Here is an 18,490-nt window from a genome sequence, read left to right as displayed (position 1 = left end):
TTTAATTATGATGTTTCTCCAACATGTTTATTACTCAAAGTGCGCGTGCGTAATAAACATGGCTACAGTGTCATGTAAATTTCAATGCCGATTAAATAATAATAATAAAAAAAACAAAGGATCAACTTCTGGTGGTTTTCATTGGCCTTTGAGATTTCAAATCACACGAATCTTCCATGATTCTTGGTTTCACCAGGGAGGTGTCTCACCTCCCTGGTTTCACCAACACGGTATCGGAGTCCAAAAATACTACATGCATGAATGGCTCACTTGTTGGTCCGATGCTCGCCTATCACCTTCTAGTCACTCTTACATATCTCATCACAGGATCGATTGCAATACCAGATGTCTGTCCCGGGATGTCGAATATCATTTGTCCGAGTCAATACCACAAGCCCAGCGGGAAGCACTTACAACTTCTCCCGAAGCGCGTTCCGGCGGGGCACCGTGTGAGACAGCTGCCAGAAGAAGAGCAAAGCGGTCAGATGATGTACTGCGCGATACCTGGTGAGTATTGGCTTTAGAACACACCACATGCACGCCCGATCCAAACCATCCCCAACCCCAATAACCCACGCTGTTGGCATGTCATTGAGCCAACCCTGACAGATGTATAAGCCCACATAGCCGATTTAGATAACAGAACCTGAGAAAATAGTCTCCTACGCAGAATATCTGGTGCCAGGAAATCATACGGATAATTAGACTTATAAGTTCGCTGCATCTCAAGACTAAAGTAATCTTTCCCCACGCAGTGTCCATCAGTTTCTTTATAAAAGCTTAAAACGTATACACTGTAATTGTTCATTTCCATAGTATCTCACGAAGTGCACAAAACGCCTGTCTACACATCTTTACCATAGTCGTGAAACTATTGCAAATACAACTGTACAGTTATGAAAATGTATTGCTATATTTGTTTTTTTTTTATTTTTTTAAGTGTTTGATTTGATTAAAAACAATGATTTCGTAACAAATATTCTTTTCTTGTTTTTGTACCTTTATTTAATGCTTCCTGTGTCGTAACCAACGTCCTTCAGCCTGTCTGAACACACCCTGCCGAAATAACGGAACATGCATTGAGACGATCGATGGGTATGACTGCCAGTGTGAGGTCGGATTCGTCGGGAAGAATTGCAATTCAAGTAAAAAGACATAATTTTTTCGTTCGGATATACTCTACTCACTGTGGCATATGCTCTTTTTTACCCTCTCCTACCCCCCCCCCCCTCCCCCCCCCCCCTCTCTCTCTCTCTCTGGTATACACCCATATAATCATGTGTGTGGGAGTGTATGTGTGTGTGTCTGTCTGTATCTGTGTGTGTGTGCGCGGGTGTGTGTGTAATAGTCGATTAGACCCTCACAGAAAAAAACCCTCAACAATAGTGTGTGCAGTTACGAATCAAATTATAATCATGTGCCGACAATGAGCAGAATCGTACGTGACAGGTTATGCGTTACATAATGAATCATATCCATTCATTCTCGCATATTTTTTTTTCAATCTCATCTTCTTTTATCTTATGATTTTACTTTCTCTGTTCATGTGGCAGTCTTTGACATGACACACATCTCTTTATTTATTCTCATTTATACAGATGTTAATGAATGCAAAAGCCAGCCTTGTCAAAACGGTGCGACATGTATCGACGCGGTGAATCGATATATCTGCGTATGCGTGCGTGGATATGAAGACACCCACTGTGAAACAGGTAAACACATTAAAACAAACACAAGTTACAGAAATAACAACAAACACACAATAATGCAAGTCTAAGACAACTCTCCCTACATGTTCTCATGTACTTTTTTTTTTTTTCAAATCAATGCCTATACCTGTCTACTGTTTGTGTGAAATGAGAATATACAGGTGCGGCTGTATTTTCATGTCCATGAGCCTTTAATGTACCTGGCCCTGTATCATTTACGGTAATCATGATTTTATAATTCCAACTACCTGCCAATCGGCAACCAAGGGCGTTCGTTTCGTAGCCAATGTTTTGCTGCTGATAGCCAGAATTGCGCGATTAAAGTTCTTCCCAGCAGGTGTGTTATCAATTGTTTGTATGGGCCAGAAATGGGTGAATTAATTTTGTTGCATCCAATCTAGAGGTCAGAGAACGTTCCAAATATAACCATGGCGTGGAATTTGCCAATTTGATGTTGAGACTATGTTATGAATTCACCAGGAGATCTGGTCAAGGGTTTCTCATAGTAGTGCCAAAGTCCCCCTAACAATTTCGTACTGGTTTTTGTGCCAGGAACTGTAGCAGATCGTTGTACTGAACATTTTCCTCCCATCGGCAAGATAAGGGTGTAGTGAAAGTGATATTTGGCGTCTCAAGTTCGACATGCTGTATTTTTTTTTCTTCTTACCATTTTGAAGGGACTTGGGTATCCTATGTCAGGACAGGAAAAGTATTTGGTGTTACTCCTATAATAATTCTTGTTGACGATCTCATATCGTTCATGGTAGGCAGTAGGTAGGAGAAGGTGTGATATTCATATTTGACGTTTATGCCCTGAAATGCACGTCAAAGATTGCTATGATTCTAGATTTAAATTATTTTCATTTTTTTTATTAAACTACGACTATCAAACAATTTTCCCCCGTAAAATTCCACTATATTTTCACGTCAGTCAATAGATCTTCACATTTTAATACAAGGAATTTTGGTCAAATTGTATGTCATTTTTCTATCTATAAAGTTGACTCTACCGACGGGTAGATTACGAAGTGAAACAAGCAAGTCTTCTCTCTCTTTCTCTCTCCCTTTCTCTCTCTCTCTCTCTCTCTCTCTCTCTCTATCTATCTATCTTTTGCTCTTTTAGTGTGTGTGTGAGAGAGAGAGAGAGAGAGTGATAATTGTGGGCGGAGTTCAGTGGGCGCAGAAAATAGATGAAAATGAAATCATGAATGCATGCTAGGTACTGGCCATCAAGTACTTCTAGGATCTATTATTCAAGTAGGCCCTTACACGTATATTGACTCCTATTTTCCTCAAGGATCATGATGATGGTTTGTGCTGTTTCCTTTTTGTTTGTTCCGTTTCCGTTTTGCTAGTGCATTTGCTATATCCTGCATCATTTGTATAGTCATACTTATATCGTGCGATCTTTGCTCCCTTACGGCTCCCACCTTCATTACCGTCTCTCATTTTGCAAAATCCTTTGATGTTGCCGTCATTGTTACTGTTTAAAATAGAAATGTCTCGATCGGTGTGTATTTTGGTCGGAGCATCGGTCTGTTTGTTTGTTTGTTTGTTTGTTTGTTGCATGCAAGCATGGGAGCCGTGAGAAACATTAAGTTAACCATTTTCGGGTCCCCCCAAAAATTGAAGTTTTAGATTTGTGCCGTTTGATGAAATGCTAAGTGAATAATGCAATAGTCAGTGTAATGATTATGACGTAAGAACTTCATAATTGTTGATGGTTTCTTTGTTATTATAACTTATTTAACTTGTTCATAGCTATAATGGTTACACCACAATATTCATATTAATTTCAGAAATCTTGGAGTGTGCCAGCAACCCGTGTCAGCACGGAGGAATTTGTAATGAAGCCATTAACATGTACACTTGTTCATGTCTGCCTGGATATGAGGGCTTATGGTGCCAAACAGGTAAGAATTTTGATTTTTGCCCCACTTAGGGGGACATCCTCACAAAGGCAGGCAAAAAAAAAAAAAGAAAATCATGGTGCATCGTAGAACAAGACATGCATACTTAATTTTATTTAATTGCAGAAGAGAACTCCGAACCAGTTAAAAGCTACTTGGAAAAGAAAAAGTATCATTTTTGTTTCAAACACAACATTGAATGTTTCATTAAAAGGATATTGTTAACGATATTGTTAAAGTTATTAATCTATGACGTCGAGTTTTTGCTTTCACACAAACAGTTCTTAAACAGAAAATATGAATATACAACTAGCGAGCTGGTAATGTCATCGTCTCACAATATCTGCCATATAGTTTGTACATATTTTTTTTTTCTAAACCCAACTTTAACTGGCCTTGAATTCTTCTTTACCAGCTTAAGATTGAGTGTGATTCTCTATCGGTTTAAGAGTATCACAGAATAGTGAACGTGCAACAAAACCTGAAAATCTGTTGCAGTCCTATGCATTCACGATAATTCGAAATATTTTCATTGAATTCTGTTAGACTATGTTTTTGCAGAATAGACATGTATATAGTTACACATCTCCGACAGTCACAGAATTCCCGGGCGTGCATTTTCCCGCAAAGAGTGTAACTATCAAAGGAAAACCAGTAAGCTACAATCATAACTCTATTAATTTGTATTTTCGACTTGAGGATATGTAAAACCAGTATTTTCCATAAGTCATTTAAAACAACTAGATATTTTCAGTATCATCATCTTGTATTATGAAATGTTTCTCTTTGAATCATTCAATGTTTGCGATGCTTTGAATGTATTTTCACAATTATGTTCTTTCTTTGTATTACGTATTTTTCATTTATGTACATAAGACTCCTCCGTGTTTCCAGTGGCATAGGTGAGCATTTTAGCACGATGCTTTTGTTGCCCATTTCCAGGTACATAATCTCAGACAATATATCTAAGTGTTTTTTCAACACAGATATCCTAAACATGTTGCCCTGTTCCGTCTCATTCTGCAGACACAGACGAGTGTGCGAGTAACCCGTGTCAAAACGGCGGGACGTGTTCCGACGAGATCAATCAGTATTCGTGCACATGTTTCCCTGGATTCCGAGGAACGCACTGTGAGATAGGTATTTACATAGATATAATGAGATATTATGTTGTTGAGCGCTTCCAGCCATTGCATTTCACGTGAATATAAGACCAAGGTTTTATTACATAATACATGATTAGGGGGGGGGGGGGGGGGACAAGAACAGCCTGATAACATCTTTTGATTTTTACTTTATGGCATTGTAACGTAAACAAAGTATATAGAATATAGTCGAATGTTAAACCATCATCAGAATGTTTCTCTACCGAGGGCATTTGCATTATTACTCCGAATCTGGTTTCCAAAATAGATATCCCCCAATCATCTTTCGACTCTTTTACCAGTGACTCTGGTGTAACGTGTGTGTTTAAAGAAATGCTGTAGTTTGCATCCAGGTGGGGTTTCCAGGTTTCCAACTTTTTGTGAAAAAATAAGAGACTTTCAAAATGTATTTGATGAAAACTGGTTCTGATATGGCTGAGGTATCCAAAAACAAAGAGGTCCTAGTAAATGGTGGGACCTACACTGACCTACCTTTTATAAGAATCCCTTCTGTTTTACTTTTTATGTCTCGGCCATTTCAAAACCGATTTTTGTCAAATAAACTTTGAATTCATTTAAGATTGTTTGCTCTTTAGCATTTCAAAACCGCTTTCTAATCATCTCGCAAAAAGTTAAGATCGGAATAGCTCAATCTGAACCATAACTATGCCTTTAGGATACGTGTGCAAGAGAGGCACGATGGGTATTTCGGATTCGGAATTAAAATTATAAACTAATGTGTCCCATATCAGAATCCTCATGATACATTGAAAGTATGATAATTTGAGGGGTATAGGCATTGTTGATAGGGGCTGAAAAGCATTTCTGTAAGCCTTACTTCCAATGTTGATATTGACATTCTGATAAGGTTACACGACTAATGGCATATTGAATAAATCGCTCTCTATCTAATACTCTCATGCATACACATTAACTGTGTTATCATGCTTCATGTCTGTATAATGCTCAATTAATCAATTATCCGTGCACTAACATTAAGAGAGAGAGAGAGAGCAGCAAGGGTTACACTCATTACAATCCCTAGCATTTCGGCCTTGCACACCCCACTTACTCACACATTATAATCATACAAACAGACCCACACACCCACACACCCACACACCCACACACATAAACATGTTATCTTTCTTCTCTCTCCCTCTCTCTCTCTCTCACTTTTTTTTTCTTCTCTTTCAAGCACACCCATCATACCTGCATGATATATCGCAATACACAACGTAAGAGATGGTTAGGACATACGATTATGTGCATCTATAAAAATGATTGGTTTCTCGTAATTGACATTAATTTCTATCATATGAACTTATATGTATTGATCATATACATATATTATACATTTTATTTGCATATCAATGTAATTTCTCATAATTTATATAATATTATGTATACTTAATAACATTAATTTGTATTATGTATATTCATATGCATATATATTCTATGTGTATTATTGTAAAACATTATATTTTCAAATCGATAGAATTTTGTAGAGTTTAATAGCAGAACTAGTTAACTAGTTTGAGATATTTGCAATTAAATTGCAGAAAATTATCAAAGTAGAATATAAGATTTTTTTCATATTATAATTTCAAGGGTATTCCTCTCTGTGCAAAAGAGAGATTCTATTTTTATCTAGTATGTCTAATGGCAAATTTACTTCCAATTGATTGAAAGTGGCTGGTAGCTCGTTTTATGATCAAAATCTTCAGAATATTTACATTATATTATATACGATTGTATATAACGCTATTTCCAGCCATAAGGGGAAATGCGGAATAAATGTTTGGGGGAATTTTGATTAAAAACATGAAAATATTCCGAAATGCAAATATTGACCTAAAAAAAAATGCATTAATATGGACTCAATGGAGAATCGAACTGACAAGAGCACAAATGCATCTTATACCACTAAAATCTGTATGTTAATGAGAAAATAATTTTTTTTTTTTTTTAGAAAAAGAAGATAATATCTTCTTTTTCTAAAAAAAAAAAAAAAGATTGGGGGAATTTAGGTATATTATACCTAAATTCCCCCAATGACCGTTTTCTCTGCACATCCAAGATAATTGTATACCCCCATTTTTTTTTTTTTTTTTTTTTGCATTCTTGCCAAGCTCCCCTAAACGGCACCGTACTGTGGAGTAGTCCTGAGGCCCCAGATCAATAGCAGGACTTTGAAAAACATTGTCAAAACTTTAAGGGGGATACAAATTTCCCCTTTGGAACAAATTCCCCTTGTAAGATACCTCGTTTTCAGACGTATATTCCCCCTATGGACGCTTTTATACTTATACTTATATTTAAAAAAAAAAAGAACTATATATATATATGTGTGTGTGTGTGTGTGTGTGTTTGTGTATGTGTGTTTGTGGTGCGTATACATATCCCACGAGCACATAATCATACACCCAATCATGTATCATAATTATTTGCTATTGTTCAATCGTTTCTATTGAGTCATTCTATTTTTTTCCCCTTCCAGATATCAACGAATGCAAGAGTTACCCTTGCCACCGCGGAGTGTGTGAAGATCATATTAATCAATCAGTATTAATCAAATTGTTCTATTTTATTCTCTTTATACGGAAACATGATAACTCTAGTTCTGACAAATATGATGGTACGATGCTGCGGAACATCAAGGAGTTAACCTATGCAAAATGCAACCATATCATTGCAGCACCATTATTCATATCATCATTATATATTGTAGGAATAACAACGAATTCTGAAGTTTAATTCTGTTAGAATATTTCCAACGAAGATCCCCTCTGAGGTAAAACCAAAGTGCTTACTAAAAGCATATTTTTATATCATAATTGCAGCGACAATGCAGCAGTGCATTAGTGTAGTGAGCGTTTGTAGCTATGAAGTGTTTTACCTATTCAATGCAGGGATTATTTTATTCGTAAACACAACTCGATTTTCATAGTAGTCTAAAGTCATGCTGGTTTTCAAACTAAAAAAAAAATGCATCACAATTACATCAACTCCTCAAACGATTTTTAAAAAGAGACTGTCCATTCCTAGATTCCAGTGGTTTGAACCGGTTATTCAGCGTTCGCGAATCATTCTTCTCAAAGAAGTCTGAGAAGATCGCTTCAGTAACCCTCCCTCAGTGAATACGAAGAGTTGAATAATATAGTTGCAAAACACAAAACACAAAAGAAACCCCCCCAAAAAAAGGCAGAGCAAAAAAAAAAATTAAAAAAAAGAGAGAAACAGTATTGACATAGTCACATTTTTCATATCCATACGCTCTTCTATCAGAGAGCCAAATATCATATCTCTTTCGTATTAATTCCGTTATTATAATTATCATTCTTATTATCATCATTATTACTATCATTATTAATGCTATGATTATCATTATTATCATTATTATCGCTATTATCATGACAACTAACCTGGTTTTTATGAATACGCAACCTTAGGGGATTAACAATAATACACTACTCATGCAGACGCTATTCTTTTCCTTCAAATGGGTATTTTATGAGCTGATAGTATTCTCCTTTACTATGACGCTCAAATTGATATCAACACAGTCTCTCTCGTTCATGGTTCATTCATCATGAGGATATGTAGGGGCCTGTGTGTGTGTATGTGTGTGTGTATGTGTAAATGCAAGTGCCTATAAATGCAACTGAAAATAATGATAGATACATAAGTGTGTATGTTGTGTGTGGTATGGTCAGTTACAGTGAAAAGCTGTTTAAATTCGTACGACTGATAGGGTCCATGGCGGCGCCATGTTTTCAAAGGGGGGTGCACTTCAGACTTCTGGTGCCACTTCCGGGTTTCATCAGCTAACAAGCAAAGAACAAAAAACAAAAACAAAAAAAAAAAGGTGTTCAGCGCAACTTCTGTAGTTCTGTAGAGTTCTGTAGGATGCCATTTCTTCAGCTGACAAGCAAAAAAGTGTGAGGGGAGAGGGGGTCGAGCCCCCTCCCACCACCTCCCGAAGTCAACTCCACAAGTCAATAAACTATTTTCTTCCAGTGACATTATCGAGATTATAATGCAACATACTTCTTGGAGTCATAGAAGCATTGTTAACATTTGAGTGGTCCCACCAAGTAAGGTGGGTAACGAAACCGAGAGATTAATTCATTCTTTTTGTTGAATCTCTAATATAGGGTCAGTGAAAATGGAAAATGTCTACCACGTTTGTCAACGCATATTCCATTACATCATTTAGTCTTTAACATGATGAATTTCGTGTTTTCGTCTGATATTTTGTACCAGATAGAGATGAAGTTGAATATAAAAATGCTTGCACAGACACCAAAAGTTTGATGATTACAACAACAGCATAAAATTCTTTAATTTCAAAGTATAAAGAATTATGTACATACAAACGTATGAAAAGGGAAAGAAAATAAAAATACGAAAAAGGAAAAAGAAGAGGCAGAAGGATAATGATAATTTCGTTCGTTAAAGATTAAAAAAAAAAAAAATCCCTGTAACTATTTGACCACACAATCACGAGAATTACATACAAAAACATTTTCTGGGGGCGGGGGGGGGGGGGGGGGGGGGGCTGCACTGGTACAAATCATAACGATAGTTATCATCCTATTTTTTAATTTCATGCGATCTTTCGTTGTCATTTTAGTTTAATCAATCAAAATGAACTTAAAAATGTGTCATATGCCTATTTTAGAACGTGATCTGTTCTTACATCCTGAAGATTTATGTGTTTGTCACTTCTTTGTCTTTCCACTTTAGTCATGCTGTAAGAGATCCTTGACATTGTGGTTGACTTATTCATTTTTTTTAATAGTATATGAAACCGTAATGACATTGTGAAAATTACAAAGATTTGTTTCCCCTAGCTGCTCTAAGGATATATGCTCTCATCATGTGCTATGCAAGGTTTCAACTTTGCCAAGATCTCTACTATAGTTTGTGGCTAAGGTGAAAACATTTTTGCAGTGATTATTGATCATAATGTTCATTATTTGATGCAGCTCTTTCTGTCGTGTAAATGAACACACGAAAATGAACACATAAAATTTCATTCTAGAGTTTCATACTAATATAGAATTTTGTAATTTATGATACACTGTTTACTTTGGTGTAGAATGCAAAATATGAATTAAGAATAATATATAATATGCTTTCCTTTGTTCCTTTCCTAAGTGTAGAGTGTTTTCGCACCATGGAAACAATGTCAATGGCTAAAGGTCACTGAGCAGGTTGAAACGCACCCTAGACTAAACCATCCTAATATCACCTGAGGAGTGTGAAGATTTATTGGAGTCTGGCATAGCATTTATTCCTCTTTTTGTCCAGTTTACAGGTCTTTGTGTATATTTTCTTCTTTAAACTTTGCGTGTGCATGCAGACTCCAACGAGTGTTCCAGTGGTCCGTGTCAAAATGGCGGGAACTGTGCCGATGGAGTCAACGGATACACATGCTCATGTGTAGCTGGATATGTCGGAACCCACTGCGAAACAAGTAGAGCCTTCGTTTCATCTTTAATGGGATAATCATCAAACGATATGATGCTGATAATATAATATATAATATGTATACATATATATATATAGAGAGAGAGAGAGAGAAAGAGAGAGAGAGAGAGAGAGATAGTCAGTAAGGTCAGTAAGGATCAAGTCAGTTAAGTGTAGAATGCAAAATATGAATTAAGGATATGTGGTTTCCTTTGCAAGTGCAGAGTATTTTCGCATCATGGAAAGTGTCAATGTGTGAAGGCCACAATAAGCCAGTTCAGAGTTAGCTCACGTACGGCTGGGTACAAATGACATTTCTTCTTTTTCAGTTGATTAGGCACTCCACTAGTCTTCAAGCAACAGAATGCACTAGCTTGCCCAACGTAACAATTCATGGAATTCATCAGTCATGTTCAATTAAAGGATGTACTCGCGTAGACCAGGTGATCAGAATGATCCATCAATTGACACTTCGGAAAACATCCATTTATTTTGCATTGCATGTAATGACAATCTTCTTCTATTGATATTGCCAAATACTGCTTTTGCTGCCAGGTGGATGTGATGGCAAGCACCACTTTAATACAAGGATTACTTGAATAATCATTGCATCACAGATGCTTATCTCAGTGAATTTAAAAACCAATATGCTCTGCTGGTACAAATGACCTTTTTCTACTCATGCTCAAAGTGGAACCCCGAACTGGCTTATACTGAGCAAGTTGAAACGCACAATGCAGATAATATTCTATATAATACATATACACAGAATTATATCATATTATATGTATGTATATATAATCGTATAGAGAGAGAGAGAGAGATAGTCAGTAAGGTCAGTAAGGATCAGGTCAGTAAAGTGTGGAATGCAAAATATGAATTAAGGATAAATGCTTTCCTTTGCAAGTGCAGAGTGTTTTCGCATAACGGGAACAATGTCAATGGCTAAAGGTCACTGAGCAAGTTGAAACGCACACATTAAACCATCCTAATATCACCTAAGGAGTGTGAAGATTTATTGGGGTGAAGCATAGCATTCATTCCTCTTTACATTTTTTTTTTGTCCAGTTTGCAGTTCTTTTTATTATCATTCTCTTGGGCAATGCAGACTCCAACGAGTGTTCCAGTGGTCCGTGTCAAAACGGCGGGAACTGCGCCGATGGCGTCAACGGATACACATGCTCATGTGCAGCAGGATATGTCGGAACCCACTGCGAAACAAGTAGAGCTTTCGTTTCATCTTTTATGGGATAGTTGTCAAACGATACAACAATATCACTATCATTAAAAGTTATCAGACTTGAAAGTAAAGAGTATGCACAGCATTTCAAGAAATGCAAAGGGGCCTCTAAGACATAACTGATCATTCCACCCCCCCCCCCAACAAAAAGGGGGGGGTTGTAGAAAAACTTCTAAAAACACACTTTCCCATTTATGTTATGATCCCAAACTTCAGAATAATGTAGAAGAAAAATTTCTCTTTCAGAAAATAATATGGAAAACTAAATATTGACTTGGTTGACCCATTCCCCCCCCTTTTTTTTGTCCTCATATAAAATCATGGGGCGCGACTTTGTGTTTGTTTTGTGGTGCACGGTCACATATATAGTTATATGTATATATATGATAATATGATTATATATACGTATAAGCCATTTATAGTTCCAACAAGACGGTTTTTATTCATAAAATTTTTGGCCCGTCTCGGGGCTTCGTAAGTGTATACAATTGTATACACTCTTCTTCTTCCTTGTGTACACTGACGAAGGCCCAAGGCCTTGTATACAAGATTGTAAGTGCCAGAATTACCAGGAGAATGCAGTGTGGACATTATGTTCACCAGAGTTATCACACCTAGAATTATTCTTAGTTGTCATTCTAATGTTACACTGCTTTGATAAAATGCCAGTTGTAATCTGCTTCAATCAATCACTCACATTGATATCCAATTTGTTGAATTCACAGACAATAACGCGTGTGCAAGCAGCCCCTGCCAGCATGGCGGAGCTTGTACAGACTACGTGAACTACTATTCGTGCTCATGCCAAGCCGGCGTGGGTGGTACGAATTGTGAGACAGGTTAGTGAAGCCTAATAGTGGAAAGTCAGAAGACATAATGTAGATGGGGCTGCTTTCTCTTGCACAGCTTCACCCTTCACTGCAGGTAGTCTTTTTCGAAGATTCTGTTTTAACGTATACTCCGTCCATGCCAGACCACCCCTTACAGGGTGTGTACAGTTCTGAGGGATGTTTCATCAACGTTTGTCATCGCTGACAAGTTGTCATGGCTGACAATTTCAGCAAAATCCTTGGTTTTGATTGGCTGAGATGCTCTGGTCACTGACTGTTACTATGGTGATTGCTGTTACTATGGTGATTGTCAGCGATGACAACTTTTAGCGCTGACAAACGTTGATGAAACACCCCCCTGCTGGTCGAGGTGAGGATTTAGCTTTTAACGTTTTGCGAGATATTCAGAAACCACTCTATGAGATGTCAAAGAGCATGCGATTCTATGGGGTATCAAAAGTTTATTTGATGAAAATCGGTTTTGAAATGGCTGAGATATCAAAAACAAAAAAGTTGAAACAAAGAGATCCTAATAAAAGGCGTGGCCTGTCGTCTTTGATTGTTATCACTTTTTTTGGGATATCTCAGCCATTTGAAAACCAATTTTCATCAAATAAACGTTGAATCTTTCTTAAAATTACACGCTCTTTCATATTTCATGAGAGGTTTTTCATTATCTCACTCAGGAATGTTCAAAACATGAATCCCCACCTCAACCAGTACTCATCAGTCCCTTTAAAGTACAATGAACGAGAGATTCAAATTAGGAAAATCGTAGGGAAAAAAAGTATTAAAGCAGAGGGAAATATCTCGTGAATCAGATTATCATCATGACTTACTAAGAGATATTCGCGCCATTGAGAAATCCCGACTTAAAACTGATCAATTCACTTCACCGATTTTCGCCCCTAAACAGCCGTCTTTTTCGAGCCCTGAATTATGACGTCACAAAATGCTCAAAACCCTTTACGAGTGCAGCGGCTGCGGGACATTGAGGCCGTCATTCATAAAGCACGTATTTCCAGGCGAGCAGATGTAATATCTGGCCTGTCTTTCTTCGCATGGGCTTTCTCGACTGAGGCATTAAAACGTCCAATTCTTACCTTATGTTGTACTTGAATACTGGAGTACTGGAGTTTGATGTCGAGGGTGAATTGAGTGATGGCATTAACAAATGACACTGAGAGCGACAGCGACGAAGTCGGGCAGGTAGGGGAAGCAAGGGCGATGCGATGACCAGGCACGGTGATTAGATTTTTTTCCTTTTTGTTTTTATGGTCATGTTGATATCTGCGCGCTTCACAGCTGCAGCGCGCATTGAACTGTTCTGACGCGTTTTCACCGAGCACGGTACGGGCAACGGGCCGGGATTTTTTTATTTTTTTATTTTTTTATTTTTTTGCCATAGTGCGCCAAAAGAAACCATGTCTGGTTCTGTTACAATATCACTTGCGCGCTAATAATTTTGTTACAAAACCAAACTTCTACTGGTGATTGATTGTTGCTGTCGATTTTGACATTAGAATAACATTTGGGGTGATTTTGTGCCGAATTACTATTTTTCTTAAAAGAACCAGACATGATTCCCCTTGGCGCACCATAGCCAAAATCATGACGATTACCGTTATCGTGCTCGGTGTAAACGTGCTCTCACTACCATCTCTTTCGGCTTGTTTCTGCAGAGAATCCGATAGACCAAGAATTTGCAAACGCGTAATAAAATACTGCGCTAACGCAGACCCAGGTTGTTTCCACAGAAAGCGTATAAGAGGATAGAATCCGATTCTACGCCTGTATGCAGTTGTGACCGGATGTCTATAAAGTTGACGTAGTGCATTGTGGGTAAATAAACATTTATCATGACGACTGGTACGATTGCCGATCGAGGATGTTTTTGCAGTCTAGTTTAGCACTGTGTCTGATGAAGCACTATGACGTCAGTGATGACTTCAGATAATACACGCAGGTCATACCGCGACCTCACATCAGCTAGCTGTATCGGATTATTGAACCCGGCTTGTTTTCACAGCGCGGGAACCGTCGGTGAACTGACCCGGAAAGAACAATCATCGTGTTTCTACAGAACCCCAAATTCCGGGTCTATCGGATTGTATTCGATAGAAGAGCCTGTAGAAACGCACCAGTATCGGTTTTTTTCAGATTCCGACTTCGATTCCGATTATCATAACCGTCTCCAGAGGTAGTTCTTTCCAGGTCAGTTCACCGTTCATCGTCTGAAAGAAACCGATACTGGTGCGTTTCTACAGGCTCTTCTTTCGGATAGAATCCGATAGACCGGGAATTTGGGGTTCTGTAGAATCACGCTGTTTGGTTACTGATACCTAGTACAGTATGTACATGTGTATACACAGGAATATGAGCGAGCAAGTACTGATACCGTACTAGCTAGCTTGATAAAGCTAGTTCAGTGGATCCATTCTCAGTGTTAGTTGGCCGCCGGTCGCCTGCAGCAATTACTAGGGTTAAGCTAGCAGCAGAAGACGTTATAAGACACAAGGTGTGTTTTAGACGAAGAGCCTACACGTCTCACAAAAGTATCGGAATTGTTTACTGTAGAACTCTGCAGCAGGTAGACCTCTAATGTTAGACCTGTAAAGTCTAATTTAAACCTAGATCTACCTCCGTACATCAGACACACTTTTACGGACTATGGCCAAACGCAAGGTAAGTTATCCATATCTGGGATCCGAATTCGATAGAGTATATACATTCTCATTAGCTAGAATCCTGAAATTTCTACGGTCCAGAGGGTGTTTTAGGAACACTTTTTTAGGACTCTAGGAGTAGGACTAATGTTAGTCTAGATCTCTAACGTTAGCTCTATCTAAAGATGAAGCATGTTAGATCTACATATAGCTATAAAATTATGCAGATCTAACATATGGATGTGCAAAACTTCGGAATTACTAGCCCGACCGCGCTCGACCAGACGACGTGCGAAGCATGGCGTCCCCGTCCTGCTTCTAGTTCTAGCACGAGTTAGCAGGTACCGACTTTTCGAGAGTCGAGACTATAAAGCACAAAAGCACAAGTAAAAGTCTAAAAAGACAGCTGTATTCTTCTTAGTTCTAAACAAGATAGATTCAATAAGCAAAAATCTTCGAAAATTATATGTAGCAAAGTTCACGTACCTCCCTTTTTAGGAAGATAACTCGCTGAAATGTGCCTCCGGATCATGCAGAATTCACGCTTTGAACCACGGCGCTGTGTACTGAAGCAACAGCGCATGAGCACAGGGCCGGCTCGTTCGTTCCTTGCGTGACGTCATAATTTTGGTCTCCGAAATTTCGCCGTCAGATCGGGTTCTGGTGGTCAGAAAAGGGTCTCAAAACATCATTCATCCATCGTTCTAGAGACGTTTTCACCTTCTGAAAGTTAATTATTCATATTCCTAGAGACTTAAGCTTTCCAGAAATGTAAGATTCACCTTATTTATGAATATCGAACTATTTTTTCTCGTTCATCGTTTCTTTAAATGCTCAGTGATGGGGGGGGGGGGTGAGATAATAGAGTAAAACATCTTTGCCACAGATGTACTCTCTCGACAGAATTCGAATCTAGGATATTTAATGCCTAGATCATTATTTCACAGCTTCCATCGAAGAAGAAGGTTTATCTTTGAGCAGCTAAATGGATGTAATAATCCAGATTTACTCCCGAGGGAAGGGCGAAAGTGATAGTTCTGTGAAAATTGATAGGCTATAGGTAGTTCCTCAAAAGAGCTTTGTAATAACTCCTTCCATTCATTACTTTACTTTTATTGAAACCCCACCAACCCTCTGTGCAACCGTGATAATAGTTGTACGGATAATGTGACAGTACAATCAGTCACATTATGCTACGTGACATATCGCCAAACAAGGCTCTCGAAACTCTTTAGCAATAAGGAATGATTTACGTGGAATCACCTGTTTCCGATCTTCGCCATTTTCCTCAAAGTTTCAAGTGTGACAATACGTCTGGCGGCTGGTACTAGCGTCCTCAATGGCCGCCTGGAGGTCTATTGGAATGGCGCCTGGGGCACCGTGTGCGATGACCACTTCGACGGCAACGACGCTGCCGTGGTATGTCGACAGCTGGGCTTCACTGGCTACAGCACCTACGGCTCTGCTTCCCCTGGGACAGGCGACATCGTCATGGACGATCTCGCCTGCACAGGATCGGAGAGCAACCTCGCTCAATGTGGCCACGCGGGGTACCTCGTCGAAAACTGCGGACATGGCGAGGACATAGGGGTCACTTGCGCAAGTAAGCATACATAATTATACTTGTATTAGTTTATTTCAGCGCGACTGTGGTCTGTTTCGCTCTGCAACATTGTGACAATTCATGTGACAATCAAATGGAAAGAAGCTTTAGTAGCAGAAATAGAGAAAGAGAGAGAGTCATGAGAGTGGCGAAGTCTAGTATCGCCCTCTCTGCTTTCCAGGAGAAAGAGAGGTGGAGAGAAAGGGGGAAGGGTAGGGAAGTTATTCGAACAGTGTTGCCCTTCAGAAAAGTGTATAGTATTCACTTCGGGCATTTGTATCTATATTGTGGGATTGAATAAGCAGAAAAAACGTTATTATCTCAATCAATTCGCTTCTTACATGTATTCCAGAAGAAGTTATGTGTCCTACATACTCTTTCTGACATATTTGCACATTATGTCTTTGCAACTACTGAATCGATTACAAAAAAAAAAGTTTGCAAGTTTGTTTGTTTTGTGTATCCCATTTGTATAAAATAATTGAGAAATTGTAAATCGCCAGTACTTGCCTGATACGAATAATGTACCAAATGTACCGTAATCATAAAATTCCCAAAGATTTAATGAGACATCCAGGTTATGTTTCAGTATTTCACTCGATTAACGTCAATCTATATCGTAATTCAACTTGGAAGCCGGGTATTACAAAGGGGAGCTTCCCATAACATGCAGTAAGCGAGAGTTATTTTATACATGAATGCGATATGCATGTATTATAACATCGGGATTTTTTTTCTCTCTCTCACTAAACGACCAGGTACTCAAATCCGGCTTACCTCTGGCTCCTACGGTAGGGTGGAGATATACTACCAGGGGGCTTGGGGCACGGTATGCGACGATTACTGGGACAACAACGACGCGGCCGTGGTATGCCGAATGTTGGGTTACAGCGGGGGCACGGCGTACTCGAATGCTTACTACGGGGCCGGCTCCTCGTCGCAAGCCACCGTGCTCGACGACGTCCAGTGCACCGGCTCTGAAATCGACATCGGAGCTTGCAGTCACAATGCATACCTTGATGAGAACTGCAGCCATAGCGAAGATGCCGGGGTCTCTTGTTGAATTCATCTCCTTGCTTTGTACATTCTTGTTTACCACACTTGTTTTTGTTGTTCATATCTTTGCATTTTTTATTGTTTGCAGTGACATTGTACTCAAGAATATTTTCTTTTTCTCATGTTGCCCTGAAGAATTAGAAAAGGGGGAATACTGCTTTATGCTATCTCTCCACCATTAATTGTCTTTTCTACTTCCTTTGCTCTTAAATGAACATCCCATTAGGCTGAAACAATAGCTCTATGACGGTATACGATAATGCAATGGCGTCAAATTGCGGTTTAGGTTTTATTCAAATTATCTTCATGCCTTTTGCTGAGGTTAATTTCGAAGCGCAAGCGTGGTTGAATATCTTATTCCGTATTGACGTTATGACAATGCTACAGCCGACTTAAAACAGAAACACTTTTGTATTATTAATATTTTGATGGATCTTTTTTGCTCATACATGTAAATCCTTTTTACGATGTTAAAAGAGCTAGGTGATATCATCACACTTGTTAGAGTGACGATTCCTGATACGGCAGTAACTCCACCTTGTATTTCTTTAGTGTATGTGTACTTTAGCATTGATGCAGATGTTTACGTCGGGTTTATTACCTCCGCCAAGACACGCCGGCCAATCCACAGATCAGCGGCCGCGACCCCAACAAATACAATCCGTAGAGGGAGACAAACCATAGAAACCCGCACCTGAAAGATCCTTTTGTATGTCACGACTTAAAAAAAAAAAAAATATTCTTAATTACACTTTTTAATATATAATCGTGTGTGCAATTACAACGTGATTGATATTGCGAGAAAAAAAAAAAAGTTAACGATGACCATGGTCAAACGGTGTGCAGACGTACTATG

The 18,490-nt window shown here is 38.7% G+C and overlaps 1 protein-coding gene across 1 annotated transcript; it reads left to right on the top strand.

The window, feature by feature from the left end:
• The first annotated feature begins 359 nt into the window (after positions 1 to 359).
• Positions 360 to 17,641, top strand: LOC140235788 (uncharacterized). Its single transcript, XM_072315794.1, has 10 exons — positions 360 to 507; positions 1,041 to 1,145; positions 1,599 to 1,712; positions 3,509 to 3,622; positions 4,646 to 4,759; positions 10,133 to 10,246; positions 11,348 to 11,461; positions 12,205 to 12,318; positions 16,270 to 16,578; positions 17,337 to 17,641. The coding sequence occupies exons 1-10, from the start codon at positions 360 to 362 to the stop codon at positions 17,639 to 17,641; spliced, it is 1,551 nt and encodes a 516-aa protein (XP_072171895.1).
• The last annotated feature ends 849 nt before the right edge of the window (positions 17,642 to 18,490 follow it).

This window comes from Diadema setosum, chromosome 12 (assembly GCF_964275005.1).
Source record: "Diadema setosum chromosome 12, eeDiaSeto1, whole genome shotgun sequence".
In the NCBI taxonomy this organism is placed as follows: domain Eukaryota; kingdom Metazoa; phylum Echinodermata; class Echinoidea; order Diadematoida; family Diadematidae; genus Diadema; species Diadema setosum.
Note: the sequence above shows the minus strand (reverse complement) of the source record. Positions and strands in the feature narration are given on the sequence as shown.

Bases quoted from the DNA above. Each gene is read 5' to 3' on its own strand.
- LOC140235788 (XM_072315794.1), top strand. From the start codon at position 360: ATGTCGAATATCATTTGTCCGAGTCAATACCACAAGCCCAGCGGGAAG. The intron at 3,623-4,645 runs GTAAGAATTTTG...CTCATTCTGCAG, and splicing joins GGGCTTATGGTGCCAAACAG to ACACAGACGAGTGTGCGAGT. The intron at 10,247-11,347 runs GTAGAGCCTTCG...TGGGCAATGCAG, and splicing joins CGGAACCCACTGCGAAACAA to ACTCCAACGAGTGTTCCAGT.